This window comes from Acipenser ruthenus, chromosome 5 (genome assembly GCF_902713425.1).
Source record: "Acipenser ruthenus chromosome 5, fAciRut3.2 maternal haplotype, whole genome shotgun sequence".
Taxonomy (NCBI): Eukaryota; Metazoa; Chordata; class Actinopteri; order Acipenseriformes; family Acipenseridae; genus Acipenser; species Acipenser ruthenus.
Genome location: NC_081193.1, coordinates 82,364,418 through 82,386,155, shown reverse-complemented (window position 1 = coordinate 82,386,155; position 21,738 = coordinate 82,364,418). Strand labels below are relative to the sequence as shown.

Here is a 21,738-nt window from a genome sequence, read left to right as displayed (position 1 = left end):
AGCATGGTAATTTACCATAATAAAAAATAGTAATGAAAAAGAAAATGTAGAACATAAAAAAGCGCAACCAGATATAGTCAACGAAAGACAACACATTATTCAAATTCTTTGTCGTATTATATATTTAAGGTAAGGCAAGTTTATTTTCCCATTAAAAGTGCTCCCGGCTATAATGTTCTGCTGCCCGGCTGTACAGAATTCCTGGGGAGAACCCTGTGAAGTAAGTTTTTGTGTTCACCATGAAGTGTGACGAACGGACAGACAGACACACAGATGCAAGGACGGACGGACACGATCAACGCATAAGTCACACTGCTATTTTATTTATTTTTAAAATTAAAAGATTTACCAGTATCTGTTGAATAAAAACGCACCACTGAACAAATCAAACAAGCGGTATCACATACAGTGCAAAGAACTGCTAAAAGTCATTCTTAGAAATGATAATCTACCTACAGACAGTTTAAGGCAAGGCAGTTTCATAAAGCAACCCAATTCATTTCCTTTAAAATGAGTACATTTAAATGGCAAAGGTAAGCCGCTGCTCATTTGCTGCTGAACACTAATGTAATAAAAATAATGGTATGTATTGAATACAAACCAACCATTCAAGATGCAATATTTACAACCGCGCCAAGTATCACTCTCAGGACATTAGTAAATGACTTTGTCAATAAATCCCTGGCTCAGTAATTGATTGATAGACTTTTTGTATCATCTTTACAAGGACAGCATTTTCAAGTCAGACAAAAGTGCATCAATTAAAAGACTGGTATTTAAAATATAAAAGGTTTGAACACCTTGGTGTAAGATGTGCCATAAATCAGTATATAACAGTGAACGGCAACAACGGCAGGAACAATGGATTGTGTTAAAGGATAAGACTGGACAATGCATATTTAAGCAGATAGCAGCGATACCTGTCTTGTCAGTCAGCATGATATTGAACCACTTTGTTGGGATAAAAAGAGCAAATACCCCATCCAATAATAAACCAAGGGGAAGTTCAGGTTTTGAAAGGGACCTCCTAATCCGAACCCTACAATTGATATAAATTAGATCTATAGATCAAAAAAAAAAAAAAAAAGTCATGCAATGTTGCTTTGTGTGTGTTGTTGAAGCATGGTCTATAATACTTAAACAAACTACATCACAAACGTTAAAATGAAATTGAATACACATTCTCAACGCAGTATATGTTAAAAACTTACAGCTAAACACACAGGATTAGTTACATGATGCAGAACGATTCATATTTCTAGCTCTCTGGTACAGGTTTGAAACTTCCACAGCTTTTACAACACAGCAAACCTGACAGTACATAATAAATATCTAATGTATTGAGAGTGTACAACAGCACTGGTAAGGTGGCCACTAGGGACCCCCTTTCCCAGCATGGTCTGTAATGTTGGATATTTGAAAATGACCATCAACTGATAATGTTTATACTCATCCCTGAATATCCAACACAGTTGTTGTTGAGCAGTGTATTTAAACATCTACATCTGAATCTGGCAATAATTCAGTACAGTCCATTCTCATTAAAACAAACTGAGTAAACAGATTTTCTGACACTATGACTTTTCTACATGGTTCCAGTCACATTTAGCAGTCGCTTACTATAAATTACATCTTATAATACTAATTCACTTAACAAGAATGTCCTGTTTGTGCAAATTATTTTGGAGCCCTGTGACAGAGATCAAATGATTCTTGGTGTTAGATCTCTCTCCCGACCTGTGAGGGCCATGTGTAAAAGGAAGAGAGTACCCTTAACTCAATGACCCGGATGGTAAACGGCGTGGCATCCAAGGATTGGAGGAGCGGATGCGCTCGTTAACCTAGGGGTCATGAGCAAGAGTATAAATAGGGGTCGTAGTGTAAGTGATCTGTTCCTTTGTAAATTAGAACAAACCTAAAAAGAGAACCTGGGATTGAAACGTGAGTGTTGTGTTTTGTTCATTGTCTGAAGTAAACTGTTTTTGTTTGTTTCAAAAGACTACTAAACACTATCTGGAGCTGCAGCCCCAGGCCAGCAACAAACCCGGACACCAGCACTTCCTTGTTTCACACAAGCACTAGTTTCATGCACTAAAATAAACACTGTTTGCGTTTTGTGTTACGTGTGGGTGAGGAAAGAATCTGGACTGTGTTTTATGGTTTCGGGTCAAACCTAAGGATTACAAACTGAGTGATACACGCAGTTGTATCACTTCCATCGTTTATTATTTACAGGTGTTTGCCCTAAGGCTCTGGACATTGTATAATCAATAAACACCCTTGCACCTGGAAATCACTGTCTGTCTGTTTTGTATCCGTTCTGCACTGCACACACCTGTAACCAGTCACCACTTTGCCACAAGCTCCCACCCTGAAAACGAAGTTCAAACAGCTGAATGTAAAGGATAGTGGGCAATGTATTAACTTTCATCCACATTAGTGCCTCAGCACTGTATTTTAGTGTGGTTTTAAGACTACTGATCCTATGATGCATTTCAAGTTGCCATAGACACAGTTTTCGAGTTGCCGTAGTGCTCACGCATCAATGCCATTTCCATGAAAGATGTGCATTAACCTTGTAGACAGAAGTGGAGGTGTTGAAAGCGGGGGATAATGCACCATTGTACAAGAAAAGGAAAGCATATTTCAACATTCCCACAAACGCTTTCTCAACCATTCTGAAAAATCAAGGACACAATAATACAGATCTATGAACAGCAAACTGTTGATGCAAGTCATCAGCTTTGCAATTACACTGATGTTAAAAACAACGTTTGAAATACACAGGGTTATTTTGTTTTTTGTAGTAATGTTGCATTATAGATTTTCACTTGTACAGTACAATATCTTGTAACTTACTGTTGCTTTTGCAACTGTTTTTTTCTTCTTTCTAAAACTTTACTTACAAACCGTATTTTCAATAATTTTATTGTACTGTAATTAAAACTGACAGTGTGAAACTTCAATAAAAACTGACATTGTGCATTTCACTTACTGATAATAAGAATTCCACTCAAAGTTTATGAAGATTCTTATATATATATATAACACCCGATAGCCATTTTGCATTAAAACTGGTATCTCAGCCATTATTTGTAACGGTTCATATGCACATTACTGAATATCTCCTGACTGTTTTTGAGCAGTGTGGATAAACTGTTATTGTCTTCCTATTTTCACAAACTGCATTGTGAATTATGATATCAAATCGCAGATTAAATTTAATTGTGCCTGGAGCACACGTCTAACAAACGGTGGTCTCCACTGCTTCTTCCACTTCTTCTTCCACTTCTTCCAGAGATACCCATATCCAAGATACGTTTGCAGTACGGACCAAGAATATACATGTTTCCTCAGTTATAAGAGGTGTGTTTTTGTGTTTCTTCAGATTGGCTTTTCTTTACTCTGGAACTTTCAAAACAACTGTCAGTTTGAAATACAAGCAATGCAATGTAAATGTTTGTTTGAATTAAAGCACATACAGATCACCGGTGGTCTCTCCAGACAGATAGCTTCAGGTTACTGCTTCAGGTAGCAGTAGAGAGTGTTCAAAAGCCAGATATAATCTGCTCCACAAAGCCCAATTTACAGGAAGAAAAAGAACACTGGTAGAAAGATCAAAATAATGTAAAATCATATTTAAATCTGATACTCAATATGTTTTGCGTTTTCATATTTTTCAGGTATTCTCTGTACCATTTCTAGTTTTATTCTTCATACATATACAAAAAGTTTTCTACAGGGATTTGTTTCCCTGCTGTGTCTGTGTATACATTATTTATGAATTCAGGATTTTAAAATCCTTTTCTCTTTCTTTTTTCTAATCTCCAGAGGCAACATTCTTGCTTACCGTGCTTCAATCAATAATTCACACTCTTAAGAAATGAATACCCTTCAGTACTAAAACCTTGACATCGACATCACTGTTGAGCACATAGCTTAAATCAAATCCAAAATAGAAATGCCATTTCATATTTATACTGTTGTCTGATGTTTTGTTATAGTAAATGGTCACTGCATGAAAACGGTATCAATGTCAGACTTTAGCCCATAATGTGGTGATAATCATGAAAAAAGTATTCCTATACATCAAGTATCCGGTCCTGACATATACTGTGCTGCTATTCATACCATGCTTTAAAATGTCTTTAGATGCATAGATTCTACTGTAACATGCCGCTCTCAAAATGTTATTCTTCTTCCTCTGACTTGTGTTTGATGGTTTTTTTTTGTTTTTTTTTTTTGTAAAGAAGTGTAATGTGGACTGAAGGAAAATATAAGATGCTTCTGTGTGTATGCCAGCCTTGCTTTTAAGATCTTTCTGCATGAGGAAGCTCGACTGAAGAATTTAGAATAAAACATCTGGGAAGGAAATAAAACCACTTTAACCAATGCTGAAGTTTCTGGTTGAAATATAGCAGACAATTAAACACTGATACCTGGTGTACCAGTATGAACTATAGAGAATTAGGGAACACAGCTGGAAGCATTTACGTTTATAAAAGCACATTAAATAATTATAATTGATCTAAAACTATTTTAAGAAATAGAATGGCAGACCAATGCTACTTAATGTCAAACGTATGCATGGTTTTTGTAAAGCTGCAAATCTAGCACCAGGGTACCTCATATAGCGCCAGCAAACATTACATTCTGGTGCCAGTAGACATATTACATTTATTTATATATTTTTGTATTCCTTAGCAACCATAGAGGATGATAGTTTCTCATTGGGTCTGGACTACACACATGACCCACCCACACTCATCCACATACACAGGAGAGAAAGTTCATGTCATGTGGGAAGTTGTGAGGGGGTTTGATTAGGGCGTGATTTGATAATTTAGCACCAGGAGGCTCTCTGGTGCTAAACTTTCAAAACAGTTAAGCACCAAACTATTTGCAACCCTGTTTTGTCTTGCCCCAGAAGACTGTTGCTCAAAAGAGGAATGTCAAAGCACAGACAAAAAACAAAATAAATAGAACTGAAACACAGCAATTATATAGCAGTCATTTTAACGACTGTTTAACTTGGCTGTTTTGCTCCATATGAAGTTTGTAGGAAGCTGATAGCAAAAAGACACTTCAGTTCCCTTATCTTGAATGTAAACTCCTGAAACCCAGGGAGTGAACACTGGGACAACACAAAGCTTCATCCGTGTTAAGAAGACAAATAAAAAGTAAGGCCGTCAAATGGACGGAAAAATATTTTGTCATGGGATGCACAGAATGGAAAGGGACGCAGACATGCATATTCGTGGTAATCTATTACACTGCAGCAATGACTGTAAAATACTTGTTTAAAAAAAAACTTAAAAAAAAAAAAAAACTGTTCTGCAGTACAACAGCATTGATTAAGGTACACTCCAGTCCTGTAGGTGGCAGTAATAAGCCTCATATTTGGCTTTGCCAGCAATATTAAGGATATTTACTTTTAGGCCCTGCCCACACTACATAACGTTTTAATTAATCCAGCTCAAACTTTAGCATCCCCACTGAAGTACCGTTCCGGGCGTAATGCGTACACACACTAATGCTATTAGAATAGTTCGGTTACAGTTCCTAGCAGCGCAATGAACATTGGAAATGAATACGATAGTATCCCACAATGCACTGTATTTTATTTAAAAATAATGTAATGTTATGGCCCATATTAACAGAGGCCCATATGGCTAAGAAATAAAACAAAGTGTTCTGGAAAAAAGTAAACGCAAAAACACACACACTAGTTTAACAGAGAAGCCCTTACAGATTTTTTTAAGCATACAAATTAATTTTTTGTTTGTTTTTTTGCTAAGCAGTCAGCATCTTCAGGGGATTCTCATGAAGATTGCTCATCTGCATCTACATCTACATCTGACTATGAGTAATACAGTGACCGAAGCAGTTACAAGCAGTAGTAGCCTAATGCACAAAAACACAAACAAAAAATACGTTCTTATCATTTTGAATGGGAGATGTATCCGTGGCTTGTCTATCGAGATGGCAAGATGTGTGTGTGAAAGAGGTGCTGGGCAAAAAAAAAACAAAAAAACACACACATTCGCACGGATGTACAGTTTTTTAAGAATCTTCGCTTAAGACACGGCGATGCTGTTGCTGATATTGGAATGAAGAAAAATATTAAAACACACGTAGATGAAGGCAACAAACAGTGCTTAGAATCCTGTCTCGCTGTCATGTGAACGTTCTACTGTTAGTATATGTAACAAAGAAAAAAGTGTGTGTGTTTATATGTATATCTAACAGAGACAGATATGTGTTAAACTACTATATGCCATTGAGTTTAAACGTTGATAAAAATGTACCAAAATGTACCAAAATGCACATCCCTGGAGTTTATTAGCCTTTGTGTTAAAAGTTTGTATTTGATGGATGGGACGCAAGATTTGGGGCATGTGTGTTTCAGGAACGCATGAACAGAAAAGCCAGCGCGACCTCTGTCATTGCCTGATTCTGAGAAACTAATTCATGCTTTTGTGTCTTCCGGACTTGACTACAGCAATGCTACATTTGCTAAGCTCTCATGACATTCCGTTACGGATTCTGTCCTGTCCCCTGTCGCTGACATAAGAGGTTCAAAGCTCTAAAGCCACAAATGCAGCTGGCTCTTTTGCAGTACTGTGAGAAGTTTATCAACAGGAACAAAAAAACATTAGCAAAGAAAATCACCTTTCTTTAATAGTAATGCATGGGGATGGGGTGCACTGTAAAACATTAACATTAATTGAATAGACCTGACCTGACCCATACCCGACCAGTATCACATAACAATTTTCTACCCAAAACCAGTTTGTGCGGGTCGTGTCTCGGGTCCGCCTAGACCCCTGAAGACATCTAAAGCAGACAATAAAAAGGCATTTTAATATTCAAAACAAACCTCTAATCTGAACAAGGTATGGTCCCAACGGGATTAGATCAGCGAGAGCCAGCCATTACAGAACAGCAGAAAACGGCTTTGTTGTAAATTTTGTTTGCCAAATAGCGTATCTGAAATATATACAGAGACATACAAAGAGTGTTGGACCACTACCCATCTAAACGTATTCAGTATTTTAACACTAGAAGGACCGGAGATATACTCATACCTAGAAGCCCCGCAGCAGTCTTTCTGACGGCTGTATTCAAAACACTGTAAATAGTATAACGAAAGGAGAAACAGTCAAATGTAACAATAGCAATACATTTTTAACTTTTCAACAGCAATCAGTTTATTATCAGATGAGCAAAAGCAACTCAACAACGTAGATAAATAAACAGAAGAAAACATTTTACAGAAGCACACAGCACAAGAACTTATAATAAAAGTCTAATTTATTTTTCTGTTTTTCAACAAAAGGGTATTCCTTTACTTTGAGTCTAAGGCTGTTCACAATCAACACAGATAATGCGCTTCTACGCACCGCCTTTCTGCACAGGTCACAGCTGTCCGAAGTTTTATTTTTATTGCACTTGCCAACCTGGCATTGGCGTCTCTCAGCGGGGTTGCTAGCTTCAGCTGTGGGCACACGCTTGGCAGTCTCCCTCTGTTCCAAATGCTTCTTGCGAAGTTCCTGCGCTAACTGTAAAATATAGTCTCTCCTTGGTAAATTCTTCTCCGTGCATTCTTTGTAAAGTACCCAGGAGTTGATGGCTGCTAGGTCCAATACATTGTAAAACACCTGAACAGGCCACCGGCGGGAGCCAGCTTTCACGGAATGATCCAAAACATCAACTCCATATTTTGTTGCATTGTAAAACTCCACGGTCTCTGGTATTTTTTTTCACTAGTCCCGTTGCTAATTGACTGACCAAAGCAGCGGAGCTGGCAAGCAGGTGCCAGACTTTCAAAAGGCTGATTGAAAAACAATAGACTGTCAGTCATTCACTCAGGCAGAGACTAGAGACTAATCTAATTACTGCTAAACACATTGCGGACTGGTAAATAAAAATAATAAAGTAGAATACCGTTCTGTATAATCAAAATACAATTGTTTTCTGTGTGGCCGTCAATGTGACTGCTCCCGGGGCTTTTAGGTATAATGTAATATATCTTCTTTATTTCTGCACTCAAGCGTTTCATGCATTGTGAGAATATTTAATACATACGGACAGAAAGGTACACGAACGTGCAGCCCCATATGTGCTACTTCTAGTATTAAAGAAATGCCTTTAGTGTGGAAGACACGAAGGCCAGGGGTAGTCCCTCTACAAGATTATGGAATGTCTCGATTGGAATTTATCTCCACTTTGACTTAATGCTACATTACTCGTCTCACTAAGGTAATGAATTTCTTCAGGTCGACCCGGTGTGGTAGCAACGGATATTTTCCTTTTGTCCTTCCACTGCATAATCTAACTCCACAAGTTGTTCTGGATGCCTGGGCTCTCAGTTGCTCTTCCCACTAATATGGCACTCAACTATTTCATATAGTTGGAAATCTGACAGCTTTCTACTTGTAATTAGGCTCTATCACTGGTGGGTCATTTGAAAATCAGAATAGGGCTGCTCTCCCCCCCCCCCCCCCCCAAATCAATTCCATTCCTCATTATATACATCAATATAAATACTGGATAAATCGATTCAATAATAAAATTGTTGTAACGCGCATAGTTAGTAACATTATTTAAGTTTATCAACGATACAACGATACTGTCTTGCTATTTAAAATATTTCTGCCAAAGACAAGCAGTGGGCATGTTTTTCTTTTCCTGCTCGTGTTAACTAGCACCTGATTTGCTGGTCCCATCCTAACTACCAGTGAATCAGTTTTGAAAATGCTTTGTAAGTACGCCCCTCTCTGTATTCGATGTAAACAAAAAGCGTGCTGCCTGGGATCCAGAGCAGGACGATAGGCTTGTGTCCAGTTTGTTGGTTCCAAAGCAGGAACTGGGTACCCGGTTTCAAAGGAACCAGTTTGCACATCTCTAGATAAAATATTTTAATGCCGGTACTCTTACAGTACCACGCGCAAAGCTATATATTACAGTTAATTACCCCTTGCATTCAATTGTTGCACACAAGCCTTTACTTAACAGCAATGATATGGGGGGAGTGAAAATTTATGTGGGGGGTACAATCATTGATATTTACACAAACGATTATATTTTGTGTGCCCAATTAATCGATTGCTATTTGAAGGCTTAACTGACAGCCAAATAAGAAACACCCGACATGGTACGATGCACTATATGCTCCTTATCTATTTTTTTTTTTAAGGTGTTGTATAAGAAAATGTATGTCTTGCTGTTATTAAAAAAAATAAAATAAAAATAAAAAAAAGCACTGTCATTAAAAATTGATAGTTAGAATCAGCAACTCACCTGCCGAAGGGTTCTTGCTACTAAACTCTCCAGCACTGGTCCTCTGTCTTCATGTAGGAGATGCACCTCATCCAAGATTATCAGTCTCACAATTTGAGACAGAGCTACATCCCCAACACTCTTTCTGGTGACCACATCCCATTTCTCTGGAGTTGTAACCAGCATCTGAAAAAAACACAAACAATAAAAATCAAAATCACAGCCTGTCAGTTCTTCCTTGGATATACTCTTGTCTATTTTTGACTATGTACAAGGTTTTCTCTTGAAGGGTAACCTGTATTGGGAAGAGTGACAACCTTGGGTACAACAGCTTTGTTAACACTTGGAAAAATACATTTTGTATTTAGTTTCTTATTCCCTCACAATTTCTGGATTCAAATCTTCACTTCATTGGCCCATTTAATTACCAGGGATATACAGGATTGTGCATTGTGTCATTAAAATACAATCACTTAAGGCTTTTTATTACCACTTTACATTGAAGTGTTGCAGACTGCTGATAACATTGATTTTCTCCATTTGATCAATAAAATAATACTTTAATACCACGCTGATTGGATCTCTGCAGAAAGTAGGGTTTTTTTTGTTTTTTTTTTAACTTTTTTTGTTTTCATTGTTTCTTTAAAGAAATATGCGTCTTACAGTCAAAATAGACTTGAGCTGTCACATCAATCCATAGTGATAGCAAAATACCTGTAGTCCGTGTTCAATATCAAATCAGAATTTTCAAGATGAAGCAGAACAATGCAAGACAGCGGGTTTCAGCGTGTTCCTTAAAACTGTAAAATCAACACTGATGACAACCGAAACACACAAGGGGTCGATGCACAGGCAAAAACAGCCAGTACAGGAGGAATGCTGACCTTTAGCTTGGACCGCAGACAAGAGCTGAACATAGAATTACAATCAAGTAAACGTCAAGCTTAAATTCAGTTGTCTGCTCCCCTCTGTAATCAGGTGACAGCAGCCTCTCAAGAGATTTCTGCCATAGTGGCCCTCTTTCACAGCAGAAGTCCTTGTGGACCAAATGAAGAATAAAATCTTGAGGTACACCATGCCTTGCATAATGAAAATAAAATTGAGATCAGCTACAGTACAGCAAGAACATGATGAACATAATTTAAGATGTCATCACTACAATGTAAATATATTAGACTTGGTGCTAGATCTTTAAGCATCACTGCAGTACAATATCATTTTAATATGATGTGGACATTTAGCAGAAGGACTGATTTAATTTATGAGTGAAAGGTAGCCAAAATAACAAAAATTGCCATGTCAGATTATAATCCATTCTAGTTATGTACGTAATATTGTGTTATAGTTAAACAACCTAGAGCAATGGTGTTCTCTCCCAAATATCTTAGATACCTATGAAAGGAATACTCCTGCAGGCTAGGGTATCATATCATTTGCATAAACCATTGGAGTTATTACATGCAATTCTTGCTACCTTGAGGATAGCTCCATCGTACATTTAAAATAGAATGTATTGCTGGACAGCAAAAGGGGCCGATTGTAAAGAGAACAGAATTTAACACCTATTATGGATTTATAATCATCTAAGAAACATAACAAATATAACACTTTATATATTGTCATAGTATGCACTATTCTGTACTGTAAGTAGACTAAACCAACAAGTATATTAAACAAAAACAGTAATACAAGAGAGACTATTTAGAGCAAGCAGAACTTTCTTCATTGGGCAACTCTAACTTTAACCTACAGTACCACTGCCATTTCATCATTATAATCATTAAATACCATACAGGCAAGAAATACGAAAACAACAAACGATTTACAGAACAACTGGGGGTGGTGGTTAATTTGCTCATTTTTCATGATTCAGACCTTTACTTACTAAATATCTTGGTATCCCTGAATAGATAATAGTCTCCTCTTTAAAAGGGAATGCAGTCCAAATGGGGGTGGGGAGTTTGTTGCCGGATAAGCTCACTCAGACTACTTGCTCACTAAATATCTTATTATCCCTGAATAGATAATTGTACCTCTTTAAAAACATGCTACAGATTTTAATGATCAATCCGACTCAAGTGGTACCCTAAATAGGAATAGAACATTTGTTTTTTCCTTAGTTGTGACTGCTGTCAAGGCTGATACAATATAGTTTATCTATCTAGATAAAGATAGAGATAGAGATAGAGACAGAGACAGAGACAGACAGAGACAGAGATAGAGACAGAGACAGAGACATCCTTGGCAGTCAGCCAGAACCCTATTTATACCCTAAAATGAAGAGAAAAGGTAAAACTCAGTCATTCCACCTTGGTAGTTATCCTGAAAAGTTATCCTGAAACAAAGGCAAAAGTTATCCTGAAACAAAATCCCCATCACCAGTTGTACTGCTTACCAAGAAAAAGTAGAACATTCTGGGGTATTATTATACTATGAAATATTGAGCATGTTTTTAAATACCAAGGTATTTAGTAACTAAGGGGTCGTCTGAGTGAGAAAAAATGGGCAAGACAATCCCCTCCCCTAGTCTTGCTGTAAATCATAAACTGTTTACTGTATATACTTGTATTTTTTATGTATAGTTCTGCAGCCAAGGCTATTATTACATATAAGCTGAAATGCTAGTCATAAAGGGGTTTCTCCGATGCACTACACACAGCCAATGTCATTGAAAATTTGAAGTATGGCCAAACGTGTTTGTGTAACCAATTTGTGAATAGAAAATTGTTTTCAAAAAGTAATGTGAATACATAAAAATCCTTATTCTTGCAAGAACAACAACATAAAATGTACTACTGCTAGTAAAAAGCTCAATTAACCAAGGAAAACCTTTTACAGTTGTCCTTATGCACTTGAAGATCAATCAGGTATAATGCTAGAATTACAACAAAATGCCATTAATCACGTCCTCTCAGAGCACTGAGCTGCTGGCACTATGAAATACAGATCTGGTACTTAATTAATGCTAACATTAGGTTTTATTTATTTATTTATTCTAAATGTTCTACAGTACACCAGTTGACGGGGGGAAAACAATAAATAAATAAATAAATAAACTGTATTTTGTATTTCAATCTGCAGTAAGAAAATAATAGGTTATCATAACCCTGGTTCCCTGAAATATAAATATAACCATTACTGTATGGGCCTTTACCTCTTAAAAGACTCAAAACCTGAATAAGATATACCAAAGCTTTTCGCAGAGCCCGTGACGCAGTCATGGCCTGCTCTCCGAGGGCATAAAAGTACTGCGCTCACAGATCTCTGCGTCAATTTTCCTTCAAGCCTGCTGCAATCATGGACGCAGCAACCTTAAAGGTTAATAGTTACGTTTCTATATCAGGGAACCAGGGTTATAATAACCGAACGTTCCCTTTCAAGGAGAACATGTAAGCATTACCGTATGGGTGAGGGCACCAAAGCCAAGGGCAAGATTGCAGAACGACTGGAATGCTGCAAGGCCAAGCCGAGTGCTTTACCACACAGAACCCCAGAAACAAGTAGCTAGGGATAAAAAACTGAGGGAGAAACTCACCTCTATGCCGGTGTTGTAAGGGTCAACTGAGAAGCCGCTCTTACACTCTAGTTCCAAAACCAGAGTTTTGAGGATCCACAACATTAAGTCTGTAGAACCTAGTGAAGGTATGGGGAGTAGCCCACACCACTGCATTGCAAATGTCTTTGACAGATGCAACCTGGAATAATGCCCACGAAGTTGGAATAGGCAGTGAGCTTTTCTGGAGGGGGCAAGTTGGCCAGCTGATAGGCAGTCCTGACTGTGTCTGCTATCCATTTGGACAGACCATGGGATTTAGCACTAAAGCAGATACATTGTTCAGACTGCCTTCAACCTTTTGTCCTGTCAACGTAGTAAGCCAGGCCCCGCACTGGACAGAGCGTATGGAGCGGTCACTCCCTGTCAGACTGGAAAGGAGGTGGATAGAAAGCCTCCAATTCCACAGACTAGTTGACATGAAATGCCGAGATCGTTGTCGATAAACTTTGTCCTGGCCTCTGTACAAATTAAGCAGGCTTTTGCAATGGAGACTGCCTGCATCTCACACACCCGCTTTGCGGAGGTTATAGCAAGCAAGAAAGTAGCTTTGGAGAGATAAATATTTCAGCTCAGCTGAATGCATGGGCTCAAATAGAGGCCTTACGATTATCTGAAACACCACGTGGAACAGTGTCCTTCATAGGCAGCTGAAGCCGGACATGGTAAGATGAAATAGCTGCCAGATAGACCTTTCCATGTAGAGGGTGATTTTCCCTCGTCAAACAGGTCCTGCAAAAATTGCAGTATAACTGCCATGGGTCAGGTAATGGGGTCAAACCCACGAGGCAGTCTGAAAGACGGCCCCACCTGTACCCGTACTGGGAACGTGTGGACGCTGCTCTGGCATTTTGTACGGTGTCAATAACCTGATTTGAAAGACCCAGAAGGCTCAAATGCAGCCGTTCAGGGGCCAGACCCAGAGCTGCAGGCTCGATGGGTCAGGTTGCCATAAAGTTCCCCCGTGCCTGATTGTGCAGGTCGCAGTGCTTGGGCAGTCTCCATGGCTGGCCGCTCAGGACCTGCATCAAGGTTGAAAACCAGAGTCTCCTGGGCCAATAAGGAGCTACTAGGAGCACGTTGGCCCGGTCCTGCCTGATTTTCTCAGACACAGTGGGAGCAGGGCGAGTGGTGGGAAGGCATATAACAGTTGCCTCGGCCACTGGGGTGCCAAGGCATCTACCGCCAGCGGGTCCCTGTCTCCTATTATGGAGAACCAGCGGGGACAGTGGGTTGATTACTGGATGGCAAAGAGATCTATCTCTGCTCTCCTGAACCTCTCCCAAATGAGGCACACCACCTTGAGGTGAAGCCTCCACTCTGAGGTGCTGGGAACTCTCCTTGAAAGGTCCGCCGCCCAGTTTGTCACCCCGGGCAGCTGTACTGCCCGCAGTAAGAGGAGGTTCTCGTGTGCCCAGAGCAAAAGCTTACGGGCCACGTGATGGAGACTGGACGACCTGAGGCCGTTCTGGTAGTTGATGTAAGCCACCACTGTTGTGTTGTCTGTAAGGACAAGCCTGCAGCTCCAAAACTTTCACGTGGAGACCCTGCCAAGGGGGTTTTCACACACCTTGTGCACCTCTGCCATTTCACACAGCGACCCAGCCTACGCCCAGCGCAACACAGAGGCGTAGATGGGCTGGCTGTTTCCACCAAGAGAGCGCCTTTATGCAGTGACAAGACACTGTCAATAGGCGGTCACGGTTCAACACAGGCTGAAAAACCCTGCTGTTGAACCAGGCCTCCAGAGTGCGCGTGCACAGGAGAACCCAATGGAAGGGTCTGGGAAACTGCTGCCATCAAGCCCAGAAGTCTCTGGAACATCACTACCGTGAGCGCTCTGTTGAGCTTAATACGAATAAATGCCTGTAGCAGGGCGGTAGAAAGCCATGCTGTTTAAATGTATTATTTGTTTATTTTTAGAACAGGGTTTCCCCCTCCATTAATTTGTATTTTTGTTTTATGATTTATGTTTGTGACTATGTTTATGAATATGACGGCTTAGCCGTGTGTTTTGTTATTGTTTTTGTTTATTTAAAAACTTGTTCTGGCAGAGGCAAGATTAGTGCTCGACCTCTGCCAGGAGTAATTAATAAACTTGTGCAGATTGTGGCCGAGGGGTAATAGAATAATTACTAGCCAGTTAAACCCCTCGGCCACGATATATAAACCTGCAGCTCTCTGCACTCCGGGTGGGTGTTCAGAGGAGGAACGCGAGCAAGAGCGAGAAATGTATTTTTAAGATTCCAGTAACAGTGACAGCAACAGCCCAGCCTGACGTGAGATCATATTATTATTTGTTTTGTTTAAACTTTTATTTTGCTCTGTGAGCAAGCGTTTTGTGTTTAAATATTTATTTTATTTCTGTATTATTTAAAATAAACGGCGCGCGCAGCGTCTTTTTGCAACTGCAGTATTTTTGGGTTTGTTTACTTTCCTGCTTCTGGCCTGACGTCACCACTCGTCATCATGTCACAATGCCCCATATATATATATATATATATATATATATATACACATACATACATACATATACACGCACACACACACATTATAAATGATGCATGGGGCATTTATTCACATTGAATTTTAAATAATCACATGGTATTTACTAGACACATAGTGGTTTTAGTAATGAATATGGCTCCTTGTCAGGCATTTCCCGTCTGTCAGATTGTAATAGGATTTTTAGCGCTTCCACTGCAGCCGTGTCAGAAGTTTATCATGTCACTGCACATAATTCAGAGGATTTTTACTGTTTTGCAGGCACATTAATCAGAATTTCACCATGCCTAAAGAGTTTAATGAGACTGCTTGTTTCCAAGGTATGCTGTGTTCTACATTTTTAAAAGATGCTTGTACAGTACAGTGATTTAAAAAAAGTTGTCAACCAGTAGGCTGAAATTTAAATAGTCTGCATTTAATTTTTTTTTTTATTTCAGTGCAAGTTACATGGAAAAGAAAAAAAAGGCATAAACAGAATGTCCTGAAATAATTAATAAATTTGACCAATGTACAACATAGAAGCAAACAATTTAGTCTAACTAGTCTGTGTGAAGCACTGCCCTTTGCAATTTTTCCAGACGATGTCAATAACACTGCAAAGTTTGAAGCACTGCATAATAAATAAAGCTTTCTTTTAATTATAAGGATTTCTGTTTTGCACAAGTCTACATCAGCAACTTTGATGGAAAAGAAGCGTGAGATAGAGTTTGGCTACAAGAAAATAAATTAAATAAAAACGTTTTCTTCATGTATACCATTACCATTTGTTCCATTTTACCAGACATTTTGTCCAATGGAACCTATCAATTGCCTGGACCCTAATAAATGGATGCTTTGGATAGTAAATTAGCCCCCCATCTGTGCATGGTATCTCTATAAAACCATGTTTACAATGTTTGCCATTCTGTATTTTCAGATTTAAAAGTTTGTTTTACAAAAAGTAAATGAAGTACTGATGGCTCTCATAGCTAGGCTAGTCTTTTCATCACCATGGTAACAATGGCTTGTAGAATGCAGTTTTCAATATCCATCAAGCTACTATAATGGTTTTCAAGGGGAAGCAGGGGTGACAAGAGAAGGCAGACACCAGGATTATAGAAGCACTATTAGGACTCACACAAGTTCTGACCTATGCAATGCCCGGCCCTGCTAAAAATGCTCAGATGATACAATAATTCTAGATGTTATAATTACTCTCTTTTTCTGCCTGTTTAATAAGGAGGTGCTATGTTTATTATTTCAGAAACCCATTAAACATGTCATTCATATTCAATCTTTCTGCTCCATAATGCATGTTCCTTGTCTTGTGTTCAGAACACACAAGTGTCACATTCGTATTTGCATTCTACGGCATGTATTCCTGATTTGGTTGACTCTTTTCTGAGTCATTCAATCTGTTTCAAAATGCAAGCACAGTATCTCGGGGTATACGTCATGGTCTGGGGCCTTTCCCATGTCCTAGTTATCTAGGGAAACCAACTACAGGATTTGTTTAAGGATCAGAGCAGCTTGTGTCATGTTTTTTTGAAATTCAGACATTAACATTCATATCTACGATTTACAGTATAGCATAGCCTAATAGCATTCGACTGATCACGTGAAAGACAATCCATGCCTTGAGTATGTAAAGGTGGGTATCAACCTATGTAGGTGTCTCTAACAAAGAGAAAGTCTATTACTCTTGCACATGTTTTCCTGAACATCCTCACCAAAAACGCCTTCTACGGTTTTCACCAATAATTACTTACGAAACACTATGTTGCAGCACCATCTGATTCAGAGTGAAACAAACACATAAAGGGAGTGGGGGGGGGGGCTCTCTTTGTTATTGTAGAGACTCTACGAGATCCATTTACTCTTCATTTTCACCACTTCTTTCAGCACAGAATTGTCTTGAAAATAAAGTGTCACATTTGCTTAATGAAATGGAATTCATGCAAGACATTTCAATCTGCCTCCAATATTAGGGCATGGCGGAGTAGAAATGGGTTAACTGTCTAGATTTTTACTGTCAGGTTAGATTTCTCCCTCCTTGTGTAAATGGTATTTTTGGCAGAACAACAGGAATTATTATTAGGCACTGTTCCAGCTTTAGCGCTGCTGTTGGGAAAAGCAAATAGCCAACGTGCTTGGATATCACAGTCACCGAAAAAGGTCAACTTATTTTATAGAGATAAAAAGATCACAACATATTTATCTGGTAAAAACTAAAATTCTCTAAGCAGCATTAAAACAAAAAGCAAATATCAAAATATTCATTTTTATATTGTAACTTGGGAGGTCCCTTCTCAAATGCATCTGTCAAACTAAGTGAATAAAGGAAACAGCAATCCAATATGTTTGCACTTGTATCTTATCCAAGCACAGTCAATAAACATATATGTTTATAGTTCTGAAAGAGTGTGGATAATACAAGTGTATGTGTCTTTTTACAGGTTCTTTAACACGGGAAACACTGTATGCCTGGCCATACATTAAAAGTACTACTTCTTGATTGCCATGCAACAGTATGTTTGCAATACTGTTCTGCCACGCTAAAAATAACTATTTTGCATAATTTTAAAATCTTTGTTGAAGCGATTGCAAAAAACAACACCCCACTGATAAAATCAGAAATGGGTAACACGGGGGGGGGGGGGGGGGTCTGACTGTGTGTGTTGTCAGTTTCAGAAAAAGTACTGTCAAATCGAGATCTACTGTTTAACAAATTGCATTGTGAGAAAAAATATTTCTAATACGCAAGTAGGAGTTGAACCAGTGATATAATTTGCATAAAAATTTCTACAAACACATATTTAGGCAGCATCTGGTGTCCTATTACTTTTTTAGGAAATCCATTAAACTTGACATTATCAGTACATATATACTTTAACTATGGTAAGAGCTTGTATCTCAGTTAGTATTCACCATTCAGTTCTCCTATAATTGCACAGCCCTTCTCAGCCTGTTTAAGAAATTGCTTCTTAAAACAATCAGACTTTCAGTGTTCTCTCTGGGCAATGTAAAGAAATAATGATGGAGTGTACTCGATTGATCTGGAATAGACAGATAAATGCAACCAGACAACAGCAGTGGTAACTATTATCTATGAAGTTGCACACACGTGGGCAAGAATTTCAGAAGTGCAATGTTCACCGTTTCTTTCCTTTTAACTGTCACTTTAAAATGTATTCTCTGACAAACTGCATTAAAATCCAAGTTATTAAAAAAAAACATGGACAAAAGTCACAGGAAATGTTTTAGCTATAGATGACACTATGGGTTAATGTAATTCAGCTACACTCATTGTCAACTTAAGTGTTATATACTGTACTTCATCAGAATTAAATAACTTAAATAAATTAGATAAATAAATAAGTAAATAAATAAATAAATGCTGTTTAAAAAAAAAAAAATCAGCAGTGGAAAGCTTCCATCCGATTAAACTCAGATAACACTCAGTAAGTAAAATGTATATAAACAGATTATTTTTTCACTATGCTATATTCTGAATATACTTATTGCTGGTTGATGTGCAAAGTTAGGTACATAAATAGACAAATTAAAATGCTCTCTGCTTTTTTTATATTTCTTTTTTACTTATTCACAAGAAAGTGAATAAGGAAACAGTTTCTAAAGTGTTGGCAGAACTGTGACATAATGAAAAAAAAATATTTAAAACTGTCTCATCAGCAGCAAAGGATGAGGACAGGAGAGGCAGATGAATGCACTGTACCTGCGTAGGCATGACAGGTCACAAGGACTGCATTTTCTACACAACATGCTCTGGAGACCATCAAATGGCACCTGCCGCTTGTTGTAGAGGTGGTTTGCAAAGATAATCCATACCCATTAAAGAAATGCTTGGCAGAATTTGCTGTATTGCATGAAACAGTTGGAGGAGGGGTGCGAGATAAAACAAACCACTCCCAAAACCTCCTAATGAGCGCATCTGAGGAAGCGACCGTGACCTGCATCAAGCTGTTGTTGGAACACATCCACGTAGTGTGCTGAAGATGATAATGTCTTGGACAATTCGCATGATGCCCCTTTCCGCTGCAATATGACAAACTAACCAGATTTGTTTTATATATTTTAGACATGCATACACACATAACCTAATCCCTTGGTAGACATTCTTGAAAAGTACTGAAACTGACATAACATGAGACCCTGATAATGATAATTTGAACCAGAAAGCACAGATTGGGTCTCGTTCACATGTCAGATCACTATGGGAACACAAGAGGGGTTGACGGGAATGTAAATCTTGTTCTCTGGCTCCTGGGACATCATACATGCTGGACTGAGGGAAGAGCAGTAAAAGGGGAAGTATTACAAGATGATCTGTAGGGATAAACATCGTTGGATGACCAGCTCTGTGGAATAAGAATCAGAAAGGTTATCAGAAAGGTTACCAAGAAGCTTTGAGGAGCTGCTGATGGTGGAAGTAGCTGCTGATCGCTTCGGTCTCATGAGAGAGATGCGGTTTATATTTTGCTGGAGCATGCGGTTGATATGTTACACTTGTAAGCACAGCAGTTCTCAGATAATCTTTTACTAGTGTTACTTCAACACATGTTTTTAATAGAAATGTTTCCAATGAATTCCCAAACTCAAGCAAAGCTAACCCTATAATGCCTTTTTTTTAAAAAAAAAACATTATTCAAAACGGATCTCCTCTAGCCAACACCAATTCCTGTTCTTTACACATTGTGTCCGTTCTATCTTTGCAATTTGCAACAATGAAGCAGCCCAGATTGTGTTACAAAGCAGCACAACAGGACCATACAAACAAAGCGTCATTTCAGTATCCAAATTAGTTATCACACAGTAGTACAATCTAGTCACTTCAAAAGATGCAACTGCTGGCTGAATATTTTCCAGTTAATAGGCCTCCAGAGTATCTATAAATAATATTTACCAGGAGGTATAAATGGACTGTTACTGGAAAAACACAATATATAAATGGAGTGGTAGTCCTGACTAAAGGTGCTAGATTCTGTTTAACCATTTGAGGTCCTATGTCGGACCAGGTCTGACATTAAACTTCTTCCTTTCCGAAAAAAAAAAGATGTCAAGCAATAATTTTTTCTCCAGAAAACGCAGAGAAAAGCTTTCAATGGCCAAGTGAGGCCGAGAGAAGCCGAAAAAAAAACAAAAAAACAGGCGGATCTGAGCAATATGCATAGTCCCATCACCACAGACATAACACGGACATTATTATTATTATTATTTGTTTATTTAGCAGACGCCTTTATCAAAGGCGACTTACAGAGACTAGGGTGTGTGAACTGTGCATCAGCTGCAGAGTCACTTACAACTACGTCTCACCCGAAAGACGGAGCACAAGGAGGTTAAGTGACTTGCTCAGGGTCACACAATGAGTCAGTGGCTGAGGTGGGATTTGAACCGGGGACCTCCTGGTTACAAGCCCTTTTCTTTAACCACTGGACCACACAGCCTAAACAAACAAGATAACTGCTTCCGAATCCAGCGTTCAAAGAATATCGCGGACACCTGCCAAGCTTTTTGAGATGTTATAGTAATAAAATAATGACTTGGATAGCATTATTGAGGAGTTTGGTGAAAAAGCAGTGTGGAGTAGTGGTTAGGGCGCTGGACTCATGACCGGAGGTTCGTGGGTTCAATCCCAGGTGGAGGACATTGCTGCTGTATCCTTGAGCAAGGTACTTTACCTAGATTGCTCCAGTAAAAAAACCCAACTGTATAAATGGGTAATTGTGTGTAAAAATAATGTGTAAAAAATAATGTAATTGTATGTAAAAATAATGTGATATCTTGTAACAATTGTAAGTCGCCTTGGATAAGGGCGTCTGCTAAGAAATAAAATAATAATAATAATAAAACGAATGATCAGGAAATGATTTATCAGTATGCACTACTATGAAAAAAAGACCAAAAAATAAACATAAAATGGAAGCAATCTTCTGTTTAAAAAAAAACAAAACATTAACATCGCTTTCGTCTCAGTCCCAGAAAAGCAAAAAAAAAAAAAAGATCAACAGTCTTCTGTAATCTGGCTCAACAAAACGATCAGGCTGGAGTCTGGATCAGGCCGGGACGGATGTGATTCTTATAAACGGAGTGCACTGTATATTCATTCATTTATGTTTGTATTGTTATGCGATCTGTCAACATTTCCATTGCAGTTGTTTACTATTGTACCATGTGGTGAAGTTGGTTATGTTAAGTATAATAAATTAGAGGTTCAATAATTAACCTTAAAATTGTAAGATAAAATCCCTTCAGGTGAAATGGGAACCCTTAATGTTTTAACAGTTGTTACATTTATTTACCGTTTAGTAAACTGAAAGCTTATCCTCTACATGATTAATGAAATGTTCATATTAAATTTGTCACCATGATCAATTAATTGACTAAAGTCAATGACTTGT

At 38.4% G+C, this 21,738-nt stretch overlaps 1 protein-coding gene across 2 annotated transcripts in view; it reads right to left on the bottom strand.

Moving 5' to 3' along the window:
* Positions 1-21,738, bottom strand: part of ascc3 (activating signal cointegrator 1 complex subunit 3) — a 265,685-nt gene that overhangs the window by 163,121 nt on the left and 80,826 nt on the right. For both annotated transcript variants that reach the window (XM_059024632.1, XM_034003889.3), the window contains exon 11: positions 9,304-9,468. In XM_059024632.1, coding sequence (XP_058880615.1) covers positions 9,304-9,468 — 165 coding nt within the window. The remainder of the gene's footprint in view (positions 1-9,303; positions 9,469-21,738) is intronic.